Source organism: Cebus imitator, unplaced genomic scaffold, assembly GCF_001604975.1.
Source record: "Cebus imitator isolate Cc_AM_T3 unplaced genomic scaffold, Cebus_imitator-1.0 Scaffold213, whole genome shotgun sequence".
NCBI classification, from domain to species: Eukaryota; Metazoa; Chordata; class Mammalia; order Primates; family Cebidae; genus Cebus; species Cebus imitator.
Window position 1 is genome coordinate 1,757,672 of NW_016107528.1, and position 17,907 is coordinate 1,775,578.

At 42.3% G+C, this 17,907-nt stretch overlaps 1 protein-coding gene across 1 annotated transcript in view; it reads left to right on the forward strand.

Annotated features, from left to right (window-relative positions):
* Positions 1–9,465: 9,465 nt before the first annotated feature.
* Positions 9,466–17,907, forward strand: part of MAP3K1 (mitogen-activated protein kinase kinase kinase 1) — a 79,999-nt gene continuing 71,557 nt past the window's right edge. Inside the window, exon 1 of the mRNA XM_017548689.2 lies at positions 9,466–9,966. Coding sequence (XP_017404178.1) covers positions 9,485–9,966 — 482 coding nt within the window. The 5' untranslated portion in view covers positions 9,466–9,484. The remainder of the gene's footprint in view (positions 9,967–17,907) is intronic.

A 17,907-nucleotide genomic window follows, 5' to 3' on the forward strand; every position in this document is an offset into this window, starting at 1 on the left:
AGAAAGCTGTACATCTCACAATGCCTTAGTGAACAAATAAAACTGTACTGTATTACTTAGGGTCGATTAGTCTGCTCCAACAAGTAGATCTAAATATGCAATGGCTCAAGACAAAGGAATTATATTCCTGGGTGAGAACTCGAGTCGTCTAGGGGACTGTCCTCCATTCAGTCATTCAGGGACCCTTTCGCTCTGTTGCTTTGCCATCCTCTGGGCCATGATAGCCATCTGCATTCAGCTGTGCCATTTCTTGAAATCTGTGGATCACATGTTGTTGATGAGAACTAGTTGCATGGCCATACCTAGCTGCAAGGCAGGCTGGAAAACTTAGCCACTGGCTAGGCAAGTGCTTCCCCGCTACAGCTGTGTGGCAATGGATGGGGAGAAGAACTTTGGTTGGCAGCTAACCCTCTCGATCACAGTTTCCCATAGAGTCTTTAGGATACTATTGTTTTCCATTTCTCTGTATAATGAACTTAATATCTATAGTAATTAAAAGGTAAATTTGTTTTCTAGTTTACAAAGAATTTTCAAAAATAAGATTTGAAACAGCTTGGCACTTTGGGTTAAAAAAAATAATGCAGTGTGTGGTATCCCTTTCTCTATTCAAAGGGGTGTGTACTGGTGAGTGAAGATCTTCATGGTAACATTTTCACTTGAGAATCTTAAGGCATTAGAAAATGAAAGCTGTATTGAAACAAGAACACTGAAAGATCTCATAAATATGTTTCTCACTAAGAAAACAGCAGCTAACCACAGAAAAACAACAAAGATATTTTACATATGTTACGTTATCATAATGGATACACATTGCAGCTTTGAGGTTAAAAGAATGGGCAGTGGGCCCAGAGTGTCTAAGTTCAAATCTCACCCCCACTGCTTCTGAGTAGTCTTGGTTAGGTTACTTAACCTCTCTGCTTCAGTTTCTTCATCTGGAAAATGGAGATGACGACAGTGCCTACCTCACAGGGTTATTGTGTAGATTAAATAAGTTAACATATATGAAGCACTTATCACTGTATTGGCATATAGTAAATGTTTAATACATTTTAGATTTAATGATCATTTTAAACATCTTTTGCTCTCTAGAAACTTCCAGGATCCTCTTCTCCAAACCTTTGAGGTAAGTTTTGTGTTGCAGGTGGTACACACACCTAGAGACATTTTTCTTTCTTTTCATGGTCTTCTATCCAAATATTTAATGCCTTTTGATTGTATGACCCCCACAGTCTGCTTCTCAAAGTTCCACCTCCTCCCTCACTCTACCAACAATCCCTTCTCCTCACACAGGCCCCTGAAGTGCACTTCTAAGGCCTGAGTTTACTACCCCTCATTTTCCTTAAACTTTCCTGACTCTTCACTGCAAAACTTTCTGCTTCTTTTCTGCTATTCTATTTTTCTGCCTTTTAGATTCCCAGTTTCCCTGATCCCCCATCCCTGCCAATTGCTCCCACTAAGAGGCTCAGTGATTAGAATATATATAGAGAGATAACTTCTTACCTTTTTCTAAAATGAATGCACAATTAAATTCACAGATGAGGTGGTTTCATTTCAAGGAAAGGGAACTCCCTGTTAGGGAGGGAGTTTTGTGATTAAAGGTCAAATCCTAAGAACTCTTAGATAGTTGGAGTTTCCTAACCACCTAAATCAATTCCGGTTCACCGAGCATCTACGGCATGCAAGGCACTCAGGGACACTGGGAGGTGAGATGATGAAAACGAAATAGTCCTGCTCCAGGGTCTCATAGGAAGTAGGAAAAGTGCACACAGACACAAATGGCTCCAACGCAAAGCAGGCTTTGTAAATTTCCAGAGGAAAAGGGCATTGTGTCTTGTTTTCTCTACTCCCAGCACCTCTTATTTCTCCCAGAATAGGGCCAGCCCCTTAGCAGGTGCTTAGCAAGTACTTCCCTTGGACCTGGGCAGGAGACTACCTCTGGCCCTGTGTTTTAGGTTTTGTGTCACAAATTCGTAAAAAGAAATTGACTCAAGAACACCCAGCTGCCCTGATCACTGGGATCTAATGCACAGTGGTGGCTCCGCAAACATCTGCTCTGCCGAACAACGCCATTGAGCCCCAAGGAAGCGTAGCTTCATGTGCCTTGCCCCAAGCCTTCAAATATCAAGAAGTTTTGTAGATGTTAATGCTGCCACTGACGTTGGAAACAACATCACTTTGGACGCAGGGAGAACCTCACTGGTAGAAGCGTTCAGTAAAAGCAGAGACAAATGCACTAACTTGTCAAATCTCTTCCCTCACGTAACAGAAACGCAATGGATTCCTGGATAACACGGCACATCCTGGCTGTCTGAGAGTCCATGTTCTTGTTTCCCTTTGTGTTCCATTTCATGGATCCCTAACTGCTCACAATATGTGAGCAATATTAACGACATTTGCGCACAAACACTAAGGAATATTTTGCAATATGAAGCAATATGTGTGACTTAGATTTGTATTTATATAGATTTGACAAAACATTTAAAATATGTTGTCCATCCATTAGCAACTATGTCGATCTTGAATGCTAGAAGTTCAAATAGTTTTATTTTAATAAAATATTTGCTAATAATCAAATTTGCAAATTTTTAAAGTTCAGCTTTATTTGAATCATTTTTATTTAAAATTTTGATGTTTGTCAAATTTGTATTTTGAATTGATTCTTGGCTTTTGATAATAATAGATGATTGGATTGTTTCAAGTGACTAACCACAAATTCTGTGAAATATCTTATCATAAACAACAGAATTAATAATTTAGTTGAATTAAAGCTAGAAAATTAATTTCATAAAAAATATTTGCAAATGACGTGTCTTTATTCCTTATCCAAACATTGTCAGCCCATCAATGTGCTGCAATTAAAGACAACTGTCCTTGATATTTTGCCATAGCAGTCATATAAAAGCCATAACTTTACATATAATATTCAATTTTATCTTCATAAAAGTATACTTATCAAAGTAGGAACTTAGAACATATTTTACTTACTGCTGGCTTACATTTTAACTTTTAGCTTCTGGACTGGGGCACTTTCAGCCTGCTTGGTGCCAGGGGGCTGCCTACATTTTAACTTTTAAATAATTAAAAATGTTGTAAGGGGCCTCCATATTATCACCCTGGCCCTGCAAAGGTTAGGAAAGGAGTTAGCCCAGGGGTGGTGGTAGTGAGGGTTTTACAGGTGAAATGGATTTAAGGAAGTGTTTTTCAGGAGAAGAGGAAAGAGAGCATGACATATTCCTAACTAAGGGGAACAGATATTTGTGGCTGGAGCCCGGGCCTCAGGACAGGATGTACTATGGTGATAACTGAACTGTCAATGCTAAAAAGTAAGGGAGGTGATAGACTGGGAGTTCCATGAGGGTAGGAATCATACCTACTTTGATCTCTAGGGTATGCACAGTGTCTAGCACATAGGAGGTAATGCACTTGGTATTTGTTGAATGAATCAAAGAACGTGGATCCCATACTCTATGCAATGTGGAACCATTAAAGGGTTTGAGGAGAGAGGACAGAATCAGAACTGTAGTTGAGAAAGGTAACTCCAACAACGATGGCTAAAATGTATTTGGAAAGGTAACTACTAGAGGTGAAAAGGCTAATTTTCTTAGTTATGTGTTGCTGCAGTCATGCATCACTTAATGACCGGGATACATTTGATACATTCTGAGAAATGCATCATTAGGTGATTTTGTGAACATCAGAGAGTGTATGTACACAAATCTAGATAGTATAACCTACTACACACATAAGCTATATGGTATAGCCTATTGCTCCTAGGCTACAAACCTACATAGCATGTGACTGTACTGAATACTATAGGCAGTGTAACACAATGGTAGGTATTTGCGTATCCAAACATATGAAAACATAGAAAATGTACAGTAAAAATATGGCATTATAATCTTCTGGGACCCCATCATATACGTGGTCCTTCATGGACCGAAACATCATTATGCAGCGGATGGCTATAATTTACATCCATTGTGTTTTTCTTTATTTCCTAAACATACACATGTGGATTATTTTTCTTATATACTAATTCTGACCTAATCAAGCATTTAACAATCCATAATACTCATTGGTTTTAGGTACTATAGTTCTAGCTCTGCATTGTCCAATATGCTAGCTACCTGTGGCCTTTGAGCACTTGAAATGTGGCTAGTCTGAATTAAGATGTTAGAAATGTTCTGCAAGAGGAAAATACACACCAGATTTCAAAGATCTAGCACCATAAAAGAGAAACTATCTCATTCGTAATAATTGTACATTGATTGATTACCCATGGAAATAATTTTTGAATATGTTACATAAAATAAATTATTGAAATTAGTTTCACCTGGTTTCTAATGTGTCTACTAGAAAATTTAAAATTATGTACGTGGCTTGCACCATATTTTGTTAGACAGCATTCCTCTAGAGTATGACAATTTTTAAAAATTTTTATTTATTAGTTATTTATTTCTAGAGACAGAGTGTTGCTCTGTGGCCCAGGCAGGAAGTGCAGGGTTTGTGATTATGGCTCATTGCAGTCTCAATCTCCTGGGCATAATCCATCTTCCCATCTCAGCCTCCCGAGTAGCTGGGACTACAGGTATGTGCAACCATGCCCAGTTAATTTTTTTTTTTTTTAATTTTTATAGAGATGAAGGTCTCACTATGTCACCCAGGCTGGCCTCAAACTCCAGGCCTCAAGCAATCCTCCTGTCTTGGCGTTCTAAAGTACTGGGATTACAGGTGTGAGCCACATGCCCAACCCCACGCAACTTTTTATATCTCTTTATGGCAGCTTTGGCCCCAAAACAATGGAAACCGATTGCAAAGTGAAGGTGCAAATGTTGCAAAGGATGCAGAAGTGAACAGAGCCGATAAAAGTGGTCCTGAACTGCTCAGGTCACATGCAAAGTCTTATGAATGCAGGATTCAGCAGAGTGGGACCAGGAAGTTGGTAAAAGGAAGAAAAAACTGGCAAGGACACTAGTCTAAAGAAAGTAATTAGGGATTACAGGAGGACCTTGGGAAAATGTATGAACCCTTCAAATACTTTTTGCAAAGATGATAGCCCAGACTAAGCCACAAAGGTCAAATGGAAAAAGAATATCTCAGCATGCATCAAAAAAAACAGCAACCACGATGGCCATTCAAAGAATTCAAAGAATCAGTGCAGGATTGTAAAGTGAGAAGAATTTTGCTAACTCTTAGGCAGATTAAATTTAATAAGTTGTAGTTGTATTCTTAAATATAAAATCCCAATTCAAGTACTTTTCATTGTTTATTACAAAATTTAGTTTTTGATTTTAGGAACATGCAAAGACATGCAAAATTTTTAGAAGGTTTATTAATTAAAGGGAATCACATGTATCTCTTAAGTATTTTACCTTAGTTTAAAACATATAAACAACAGTATTTTGTTTTGGTTGGTTTGAGGATTTTTTGCCCAATATTTGGTTGTAGGGCCTTAGTCTTTTGAATGTGAGCCCACTGTTTATAGAGTTCCATGTATCTTTCGCACTGTCAACAATATTCTGTTTTAGTTTCTTTAAAGCAAAGTGAGTACTGACAGATAGCTGCAAAGCAAATTCTAGGCTTGAATGCTTTCTTCCCAATCTTTCACAGTGGTCATATCCACAACTAATCTGACAGATTTTTTTCAGTGCCTTGCCTCAAAGACTTCCTATTAACATATGGTAAAGGAAGAACACTCTTTTCAGTTAAACATGTCCTTTGATTATTTTTCTCCTAAAAAATCAGTATGTCCATATGCAAATGCATAACGACAACTTGAATATTCGCATAGGTGATTAAAATAAAAATGACTCAAAGCATCAAAAACTATTGGAAAGACCAGCACTTAGGTTTCCCCGTGGTGATATGTGGTGGCTGGGAGGAAGTTAGAGAAATGTAAGTAGTTGATTGTGCTGCACTGGGTACTGCCTCACTTTGATCCACAGTTTCATTTTCTCTTAAAGCATTTCACTTCATTTTCACTGGAACTTTCTTTTTGCACACACATACTCATGTTTTATTAATTTAATAATCGTGTCCTATTTAATTAAATTTCACAAGGAACATTGTAACAGGTGGAATCAAGTTTGGGAACAAGTACAGTGGATTCTCATGAGATCCATAACTCACCTACTGGGAACAGAAGTATGCAGGTGCACACCAGCTGCTGGCCTGAGCATTTATTGTGCTGTGTTACCCCTCTGCATGTTGTACACCACACAGTAATGGCTGGTATCTCTTACTGGATGAGTCAGCTAAACAGAGGCTGGTTAAGAGACCTTCTACTATAACATTTTCAGTGCCCTGGTAAGGGGCCAATTATCCCACTGATGACAGAATTTTCTGACTTAGAACATCTGAAAACACCTAGGAAGTGTGCTGTCTGGAAAGAGCATGCAGAACCAAATTATAGCCCCAGCACTCCTGCAAGTATTCCACAATAAATATTTATAAGCTTGAAAGAACACCAGCTTTTATCCTATTCTTAAGGTTACATTATTCTTTTATGTTTATCTAAGATATAGATCTCACAAACAGCTATGAATGTGTGAATAGATTCACATACTGATAGATCTGAAATTCTACCAATCAGCCTGATAAATACCCACGCAAAAAATATTTGTAGATTGGAATATTTTATTTATTCATTTTTGTAGAAATGGAAAACAACAAACAACATCCTCAGAGGAGAAAAATTCCTGCATGTGCACAGTAGGTGCTTAATAAATTTATGATGAATGATGTACAGACTGAAATATTTCTCCCAATGTATATTATGTCTGCTCATTCTAATATTTGTGATATTTATGCACAGCGAGGAAATGCCCAGTGTCAAAGTGGATCCTCAATGTGAATATGGTGTAGGAGCTGAAGTGTGATGCAGGCAGTTCCCAGAAGCACCATGTGGAAGCAGTGATCTGTAATGCACCAGTAAAAAGTTTACTAAAATTGTCATGAAATTGCAGGTGTGAAATCACTGCAAGGTTTATATCCCAGTGAGGACAGAAATAAAGAGCTTGGAAATAGGAACTGGAGCTTTCCATCTAGAAACAACCTTGGAAGGAATTCAGATCTCCTGTATGTCATTAAAGAAATCCTATTTAGACAATTCAGAGCCAATAGTACTTGATACTTGACATCCACCTCTCTGCAGTAACATAAAGCAGGATTGAACAGCACCAAAACCAGAGCTAGAGTCTTAATCACGCTTAAGACTCAGAAACTTTGGTAGCAATCCCATACAGTTAAATGTTCCTCAAAACTTCCATTAACATATGGCAGAAGGAGAATACTCTTTTCAGTTAAGCATGTCCTTTGATTCTCTTTAAGAAAGCATTGTGTCCATATGCAGATGCATAATGACAACCTAAATATTTACATAAACAATTAAAGGAAAAATATGATTCAAAACACCAAAAGCTATGGGGAAAGACCAACACTTAGTTTTCTCCATGGTAATATGCGGTGAATGGAGGAAGTTAGAGAATTGTAGCTAGTTGATAGTGTTGCACTGGGTCGTCCTCTCACTTTGATCCCCAGTTTTAACCACTGTACAGTCAAAAATCTAAGTTTTGCTGGAATCTCGTTTTTACTTTGCTACTCTGGCTAAAGTCTTCCACTTACTTTTCTCACTTACAGGTACCTGAATATGTGTGTGCAAATTTTTAAAAGTCTTTAGATCAAAATAGGAACAAGGAAAGTTGATCCCTTTCAGTTTAGGATTTGGTGGGTGTGGCAATCCGGGAAGACCTGGGAAATAACTACTGTTTGGTTTGGATGAGACATTTGACTGCCTTTAAAAGAGCATATAATTATAGCCTAAATGTAGACTTAATTTTTAACAGATTTATCTGAACTTTCAAAATTTGTACCGTTGGATGTAACGATCTAAAACTATCTTATGGGAGATGTTACAGCAGTTTTCAAAACATTAAGCTGATATGAAATCTGGACTTTTAAAAACCCCTCTAGTCTAACCTGGTTACGCAGTTAACATTGTATCTGGCAAAGGGGCTTTCATTTTACCTACTCTCAAGAAGTCAATGGAATTATTCTGTAAATAGTTCAGGCTTTTGTCTAAATATATGAAGACTGACAAGATTATCTCCGTGAGAATCTGCACCCCTCCCCAAGCCTCCCCTCTCCTTAATCAGGTTTCACGAAGTAAATGTGTAGACGCTGCTCCTGGGTTTTGGGAGATTCCCAATCCTAAACAAACCGGCTGGAGGAAAGGAAAGGAAGAAAGAAATTAACACAACACAGAAGGTCTCCTTGGTTGACAAAAGGTCGAAAATCAGTAAGGTGTAAATGTTGCTTTTTCCATCCCAAAGCACCATCTCACGTAGGAGTACAGGGAGTAGGAGGACTCGGAACGCCGCGAGGGGCAGCCGGGCCCTGCAGGGGTGGGGACAGAGGGAACCCGGCTGGTGGCCCGACCCTGCGGGGAAGAAGGACGTGCGGCGTGAAGCATCGGATTCGGGGAGGGCCAGGACCTGGCCGAGGGTGACATTACCGAGCACTTCCAGGCACAGCGCTGGTTCCCTCCCCAGTCGCGCTCTATGTAATCCTATACAGGACTGTCTTTCCCAAAGTCAGCCAAAGAAAAACTCCAGCTCGAAGGGGACACCCGCCTCCCTTCCTCGCCCCCACGGTTTCTCAGAGGCTGTGGGGACTTGGTGCCGGCAGGGGGTGGCTGTCCCTAATCAACAGCTTCAGGATGTAAGGTATTACAGAAAACTTTGAAGTTTTGTTATTCGTAGCACAGGGATAGGGGTGGGACAACAGAGAAGGAATGTTTTCTTTTCAAAAGAAAACAAAAACAAAACTTTATTTTCCTGCTCTGCGGCAGCCTGTCTGCTGAACGTTCACTTGCTTTCGGTTTGCTGCAGGCGACGGTCCCGGGCGCCACCTGCGCGTCGGTGGGAGGCTGCTGGTCCGCGCCGAGTCCCCCGACGCCCGCTGCAAAGGGCAGTGCGAATGACAGACAGTAAATCCTCTCGCCTACGTCCCCTTTAGGCACCAGAAACCCAAGTTGGAACTAATTCTTTCTTTCAGAAGCGGCAACTCCCCTTCGGCGAGCTCCCGCGGAGCCGGGCGGAGATTGCGGAGAGGAAGCGGCGCAGCGCTGCTGCCGAGGCTCTTCCTTTCGCCGGTGCGGCCGGGACTACCTGGCAGCGCGGCGCGTGCAGCGCGCAGAGTCCAGAGCGCCCCCGCGCCCGCCATCCCCCAGTCCACCTCTCCAGGGCGACAGCACAGCCCACTGCCTCCCACCTGCGGCCCCCTGGGCGCCCTCCGCCCACGCCTCCGCCGCAGACCGGACCCAGCGCGCCCGGCCGTCTGTGGGTCCAGGCCCGGCGCCCAGCGGGCCCCGCTCACGCAGTTGGCGCAGGAGGCCTTACGCTGGCGGCGCAGTGCCCGCCCCCTGCGCTCTCCCCGCCCCCTCCCTCCCTCGCAGGGGCCGAGCGAATGTAGCCCGCGAGAGAAAATGGCGGCGGCGGCGGGGAATCGCGCCTCGTCGTCGGGATTCCCGGGCGCCGCGGCTGCGAGCCCTGAGGCGGGCGGCGGCGTAGGGGCCCTCAAGGCGAGCAGTGCGCCCTCGGCGGCCGCGGGACTGCTGCGGGAGGCGAGCAGCGGGGACCGCGAGCGGGCGGACTGGAGGCGGCGGCAGCTGCGCAAAGTGCGGAGTGTGGAGCTGGACCAGCTACCGGAGCCACCGCTCTTCCTCGCCGCCTCGCCGCCGTCCTCCTCGACTTCCCCGTCGCCGGAGCCCGCGGACGCTGCGGGGAGTGGGACCGGCTTCCAGCCTGTGGCGGTGCCGCCGCCCCACGGAGCCGCTAGCCGCGGCGGCGCACACCCTACCGAGCCGGTGGCCGCGCCGGACAGCGGCGCCTCGAGTCCCGCAGCGGCCGAGCCCGGGGAGAAGCGGGCGCCCGCCGCCGAGCCACCTCCTGCAGCGGCCCCCGCCGGGTGAGCAGCGCGGCCGGGGGCACTGCGGGGACTTGGGGGGCGGGCAGAGGGCAATGAATGAATGCCGGGCTCCGTGCACGGCGTCCCGGGGCTCAGCGCGGCGAGACTACGCGCCGCTCCCCGGGACCCGCGCCCCTGAGCACCCCCCGACCTCTCCGGAGTCGGGCGGCGCCCCGGATCCAGCCTGGGGGACCGGACGGGGACGTGCAGAAGAGTTTGTTATTGTTTGTAGACATGTGACAGGCGTGCGAGCCGCTCTGCGGGGACCCGTGGCGAAAAGATGTGGGGGGCCACGGCTAGCTTTGTGGGACTCCCGGAATAGGGGCTCTCCTAGGAGCCGGGGGGCGGGGCACGGCCCTGCGGCGGCGCCCCCGGACGGGTGTACCCGGGGCCGGGGCACTGGGGGGCGAGGCCCGAGCCTGCGGCGGGCGGTGGTCGGAAAAGGGGCGGGTGGAAGGGGAGCCCGAGGTCGAGTGGGGAACGTAGAGGGCCGAAGAGAAAGCAGCAGGTCCCCGCGGCCGTGACAGGCAGAGCTCCTCGGCCCGCCCGTGGCTCTAGTCCCTAGGCAGGTACCGGGGGCCGGGCCCGGACGTAGGCGGCGCGCCCCCAGCGCCGGTTGCAGGGCTCTGGGCAGACGGCTCCGTAACGCCTGTCAAAGCGGTGCGGCGGGAGGCTGCACTCTCGCGGGGGCTTGCAGTCTTTTAGGAAGTGCGGTTTGTCTAATTGCGGCCCCCAAGGGGCTCCGACTGTTCCTGGGAATGCGAACTGCACTGCTAAGACTTGAGTGACTTCTGCTTGGAGTTTGAATTTGGCCTTTGAAGTTTGCATTTGGCGGAGTGGTGTAAGAGCCAGGACCGGATGTGTCAGCCATTCAGTTTCAAAGCAGTGGCGGCTGCTCCCCTCAGCCCCTCCGGCTTGGCCCTGGGAGCGCGGCGCGGGTGCGGTGCTTCCTGCTCGGTGCCACGGGGTGGGCCGCCCGCTGAATTCCAGGGGCCACACAGCGCGGTGGGCTTCGGCTCAGATGCGTCTTCTGATGCATATGAAGTACAGTATGTGTAAGGTAATTTAGACCAGCGGGTCATTGACCTCGCCCGTTTTTGGCTACTGGAAATTTTTATGTTAAAGGAAATTCTTTTAGGTGTGACAGCTACGTCCTGGTTTGTTTGTTTGTTTGTTTTTTTTTTTAACATCTGATTAACATATGCAAAGCACAAAGTCTTGATGGTATTTTGAGTTGCTGGAAATGTTTTTGTGATAGTCCCTTGTTGCCCTGTAGAATTCCCTGACCTTTAGTATGGGAATAAAGTGTGTCATTTTGTGAGAAGAATTTGACAGGAGTCCTTGGTTTGGATTAATTATCTAAAGTGATCTGGCATATTTTGTGCACTTGGTTATTTGCTTACAATCACGAACCGTTTATTATTTGGAAGTCCCCTTCCTCCCCCAGCAAGAACTAAAAAATATGCTCTGCACTGTACCATGGCACTACTAATAGGAAAGGAGATTTGTGACTGACGATAGTTTTGTGTGGGCTTGTACATGTAATTTATTCTTACTAGAGTTGTGTACCTCTACAGTTTCCTGTTTCTGTGCAGATTGTATTAAAACTTAACTGGAATAATTATTTGAAGGATACTGAACTGAACTTCAAATGAACTGGATACAAATTTTTAACCCCAAATATTGAGAAATTAATTGTATCCTTATGAGACCTAACTTTGTGGATACAGTAAATAATTTAGCAAACGTCAGCAATTTAGTCCTCTTAATGAGCTGTGAATATAGAAGAGCATGCACTGTAAAAATAATATACAGAAATTGTTTAGTGTTGTCTCTTGACACAAAATAAGAGGACTAAGGTGAAGGCAGATAGAATGTAGGGACTAAGTAATCCATGCTTAATATTTGCGTTTTATAACCGAGGTTTTTTCCCCTTTGCTTAAGGTGTGGATTATAATTGCACAGTATAAGAAAATAATAGGCTGATAAGGATAATCATTTTTAAAAAATTATTTTTAGTAGCCAGAATACTGTTGGCTTATCCCAAATATTATATGTAAAGATTTCATTTATAGTAAAACTTTGATTCCCTAACCTTATGAAATAGAGTGATTTTTTTTTTCCCTTAACAGTGGGGTTGAAATTCATTTGAATCGGTTGGTATAAGACTGTGGGAAAAGGGCTTGTGTCTCATTTGTGTATGTGTATTTTATGCTGCATGTTGGTTATGATACATAATTACCTCTAAATTAAAACTTTAGAAAAAAACGTTGATTATAGCCAACTCAATAAAATATCAGTTGAACTTTATGTTTTCCTTTTTTTTTTTTTTTTTGACAATTGTTAAGTTACATTCATACTTCTAAGAGGAAAATCTGAGATTTTGAAATAATTGAGAGTTCTGTGATTTTTTTTTTAAATTTTAGAATTTCCGTCTGATATTTGGATGTAGAAAATACACTTGTGGATTAGAAATTATATAAATAATACTCATATTAAAATGGAAGATTTTAAGTTTGTTCCTCTTGTTCAGGTTAATAGCTGAAATCGGTGAAAGTGCCTGTAAGTGGCGCCCAAGGGTTTGGAATTTTTCCTTATATTACAGAATTTAGGGGCTTTTTCTTCCTATTTACTGACTTTGAAGAAAAATTACAGTGTTACTCTCCATTGAACAGGCTATTGTGAGTTTGGTAGATATAATTACCCCATCCTATTTTTGTAACTTAAAAAAACCAAACTATCAATTTGCTGGTCCCATGAAAGGACAAGATATGCTGTACTTGTTAATGTTAGTTTTTGTTTAAAACTAAAGATATTTCACAGGCTGCTTTTATATCCTCATATAACTCTCAGATTTCACTTCCTTTTTAAAACTATTAGGCTAAAAATATAATTTAGTAACCTTTTACTAAAGAGGAGGTATAAGAGCATTATTACCTAAAAATTACTCTTAAAATATTAAGTTAGTGACTTTATTTAAAAAAAATAGAGGTGGTCACATAAGTTAGTCTTCCATGATTTTGTACGTTTTTAGTTAGGAATGGTCTTAGTTTCATTTTAAATCAGGTAAGAAAATTAATGCATTCTTCAAAGATTAACCTTATTAAATATTCTAGAAGAGAAATATCAGAGCTAGAATTGTTGCCAACTTTTCTTTTCATATCTGATTTTGGCAAGAGTGACTGGTTAACCAACATTCCTTAATATATGATTTCCAATACACTGTAATAACTCCATTTTGTTAGATACGAAAAACAGGAAGTATCCCTGTTCATTGATATTCTTTTATGACTTCCATGGCACCTCAAGCATAACATGTTGTATGTTTTAGAAATGGCCACTGACTTGTCAACTTGCGAATTTCAAAATGTGGGAAGAAAGGAGTGTTCTTTTGCTTTCAACAAGAGCCAAAAAAAACCAGCTACAGCTTGCCTAGGCTGGTTGGCTAATCAGTCCTTGACACTAGCAGTGTGCATTCCAAAGGTAGAAATGATCGGGTGGCAAGGTAGTTAATGGGGAATGGATTACCTTGAGGAAAAGTATGGGGCATTCAGAAGTGCTCTCAGGTAGAAAGCACCACTTTTGCGTTTTTTACCCAAGTTATCTTCTTGGGTTGAGGGCTATCTCTTACACAGATGGCAATGGGAAAATGTGTCATGGAAGAGTAATAGTCTCTTAGTGGCTGCTTGGGAACTGCAGTTACACCTCCAATCTTGGAATTCTTTGCTTCTATCGGATATATCAAATATATTCCTTAGACTTGGTTGTTTTCCTTAGTTCTGGCCTCTTTTTATATCCTAAGTCAAAAGCTAAAGCAACTTAAACATGCAAATGGTAGAATATTAATGTGAGGAAATGTGTAAGATTAGGAATAACCCAAAGTTGTCTCTAAGAAAATATTTAAGAACATGTTTCATGACAAAATAAATAATCAGGGCCAGAATTAGTAAATGGTTCATTGCAAAGCATGAGATGAGTCAGGTACTCTTTTCAAATTGCAAAAATATATTATGATTATTTAATTTAATGTTTTTTGAGATGGAGTTTCTCTGCTTCACCCAGGCAGGAGGGCAGTGTGTGATCTCAGCTTCCTGCAACCTCCTCAAGGGTTCAAGCAGTTCTCTGCCTCAGCCTCCCGAGTAGCTGAGATTACAGATGCCCACCACCATGCCCAGCTAATTTTTTGTATTTTCAGTAGAGACAGCATTTCACCATCTTGGCCAGGCTGGTCTTGAACTCCTGACCTCGTGATCCACCTGCCTTGACCTCCCAAAGTACTGGGATTACAGGCATGAGCCGCTGTACCCGGCCAATGTATTAGGATTTTATCTGCGGCTTAAAACATATTCATTGAGCATATAGATGTGTCTAGATAACTTTTATATAATCACCTTTTTTGCCTTCTCTGTGTGTATAATATATATATTATACATCTTTATATATAATCACATTTAATCATCATTGCAGCTCCCTAAGATAGTGTAATTTCTGTTTGCTAGAGGCAAACTCATCTGAGATGGTAAAGCCTCATGATCACACAACTAGAAGACAGAGCTAGGATTTAATCCCAAGTCAGTCTGACTCCGCAGAGTCCATTTCTTTACACTACTTTATGCTGCTTCCATTTTCTTTTTCAAATTAATAATCAAATTAATTGATTATTTTTAAGGAGAAAGTTGTTCTGCAGGCATTCTAATAGACCATGAGCTAGGTCTCTACCCTGTGCTACGTTTTCCTGCTAGTATGTATAATAGGTATGTTTCTGTAACCTGGCCTTTTATATGTAATACAAGTAAACTGTATTTAGATCACCCTATCATGTCAGCCAAAGAGGATTAATCATTAGTGTTGAATGTTTCTTACATTTATTGATTTGTGCTGTATTAAGTCATAAGTGAAAGGAGATAAAGAAGCTAAAATTAACATGGTTCATTCATGGTAATCACACAGAAGAGAAACTTTTACTATTGCTAGACCCTACCCCTTTGTTATTGTTTTAGATTTCATCCATTCAACATTCATGAACTTACGCAAGGTGGTGGTCTGGGTGGTGGAGAAAAAGATCATGAGTACACAGGCTGTTTCTGTTTGTAGGTTGTAGTATGAGCATGTTTCACAATATCATGTTAAGTGCTGTAAGAGAGATGGGATGCAGAAGGGATACAGCATATTAGTTTCAAACTCTTTTTGCCTACTAAGAGGAATATATACAAAACTGCATGTTCAGGCATTATTTCTTTTTCTTGCAAGAGAAAATTAAAAAGGAGTTGGGGGAGCAAGAAATTCAACATCTGCTAATAGCTAGTTTTAAACTTCCAGTCTTTATTATTAGTAACAGCAACTCTGCTAGTTGGGAAAACAACTGGGGAAATGTAAAATATGCTCTAGGGCGTAAGAGATCAAGAAGATAGCCTTGTTTTTATTTACTCTATGGCATGTCATAGTTGATTTAGGTATGTTTGGTATGGAAGGTTCTGTATTGTTAGTGATTGAGTCCTTTGGAAAACCAAGCTGGTTAATTTAATTGAGATGTAGAATTGTTAAAAGTTATCAAGTATATATTTCTGAAAGTACATATGTGTTACCTGGGAATTACTAAGCAAGCCATCGGACCTCTTGAAGACTTGAAACAGGCCCTGGAGCCACATGGTACAGCCTACACAGTACTATAGCTAGTGCATTAACTAAGTTTATCATGTAAGCATAATGGTGATGGATAATGATGATGGATAGATGTGGAGTGAGGAGAGGGTCGCTACTGGGGTGTAGGTGGAAGATTTGCTGTTGACAGATGTTATTATTACTTTTCTTTTTTTATTTTTAAATTAGAAGTGGGTTCTCACTGTGTTGCCCAGGCTGGATCAAACTTCTGGGCTCAGATGATCCTTCCACATAGCTGAGACTACAGGTGCAAGCAACTATGTCTGGCTTCACTTTTCTTCATTGCCTAAACAATAATTTAAGTGATATGTTGTCACATAATCTTCAAACTGGTCTTGTGGTATTCTGAATACTAAATATCAGTTGTTAACAGACGAGGAATTTTATCTGATTCTTTGCACCATCTCCCAGCATCTAGATTAGGGTCTGGGAACCATGAATATTAGGTGCCCAGAAAGGTTAACATGAATTAATTTTCCCAAAATGGTTAAATTAGCATATCCGAAGATTAAAATAACTTACTGTATTGTGATTTTAATCATGACCTAGGTTAAGACAAGTTTTGAAGGCAAGAACTGTTTTTTAGGAGTTTTTGTACATCGTTTGGTATGTATGTATGTGTGTATGTATGTATTTTTGAAATGGAGTCTTGCTCTGTTGCACAGGCTGGAGTACAGTGGTGCAATCTCTACTCACTGCAGCCACTGCCTCCTGGGTTCAAGCAATTCTGTCTAGCCTCCTGAGGAGCTGAGATCACCAGCATGTACCACCATTCCCAGATAATTTTTGTTTTTTGTTTTTTGGTTTTTTTTGTAGAGAAGAGGTTTCACCATGTTGGCCATGCTGGTCTTGAACTCCTGACCTCAAGTGATCCACCCACCTTGGCCTCCCAAAGTGCTGGGATTACAGGAATGAGCCACCGTGCCTTGACGATTGCTTGATGTTTAGTAGCAGTAGTTGGCATTTAGCAAGCAGTCATTGATAATATTGACCAATTACATATATAATGTGAACTTTCTAATAATTAATGTTTTAATGACTAAGTCTAGTTACAAAATAATTGGAGCCATACTCAAACTGTCAGATATTGAGAAAATTGAATTCCTGATGTTTGAAAGTGTCTAGTTGTTTGAGTTAATTGGTAAACCCTCCTGATTTTCTTCTTAACCATGACACTTCTGTGACAGCCCATCTTCATCCTGTTGAACATTGATGCTAGAAGATCCCCAGGGTGATCCTAGGCCTTCATTCTGTCTCCTCCACCCCCACACCTGTCTCATTAATGCCCTTAGATTGGTTATGGCCCATTTACAAATGATTGCAGAGTTTATTATACTGACCGTGACCTCTCCTAAAGTCCAGACCTATACCTGGCTACATGACATCTACACAGTCAGGTGTCTAAAACCAAATTCATGACCTTCCCTAAACCTTCTCCTAACATGTTTCCTGCTCATTAAATGGCAGAACCAGAACCCAGGAGTCACCCTTGACACCTCCTTTCACTCCTCAAATTCAGTCCTTAGGTGCTAGCAATTTGACTTGTTACTGCACCCTTAGCCAGGTGCCCACTGTCTCTCATTTCCCCTAATCTAGTAGCCTCCTTGCCTGCTCCTTGTGTCCTTTCTCCTTTGTAATCTGTTCTCTGTATTAGGTGGCCAGAGTGATCATTTCAAAATGTAAATCTGATCATAACTTCTTCCCTCCAGAAAACTAAATTTAGTTTAATTTTAAAATGTTCACATGCCTTCCATTTGGATAAAGACCAGGAAATCTTTAACATGCCTGACCGAGTCCCTGCCTGGTCAGGCCCCTGCCTGCTTCCTCCAGGCCCATCTCAGCTCACACCTGCCCTTGTTCCATGGCAGGGTTGCCTGCTTTCATTTCCTCAGACTCACTCACCGCCTCCTGCTATAGGGTTCTTGCCTGCACCCTCTGCCAGGAACACTGTTTCTCCACAAAGTCAGCTCCTCATTGTTAAAACCTTAACTCATTGACACTTCCTTAGGGAAGCTTTCCCTGATCGCCCAGGCTGGCCTTGTAGCAAGGTGTCTCTACTGTCAGTGTGCTTTTACATGTGTTACCTCATTTGATGAATGACTGCCTTCCCTCAGAAGACCGAAGACTGAGTGGGCAGGGCTTGTGGTTGGGTAGGGACCTAGCACCCAGCAAAATGCCTGACATAGAGTAGACACAGTAAATATTTGTTGAGTAAATGAACGAGAGGGATAATGGGATGGGCATGTTCAAATTAGGTGGATTCACAGTTTTTCCTGTTTA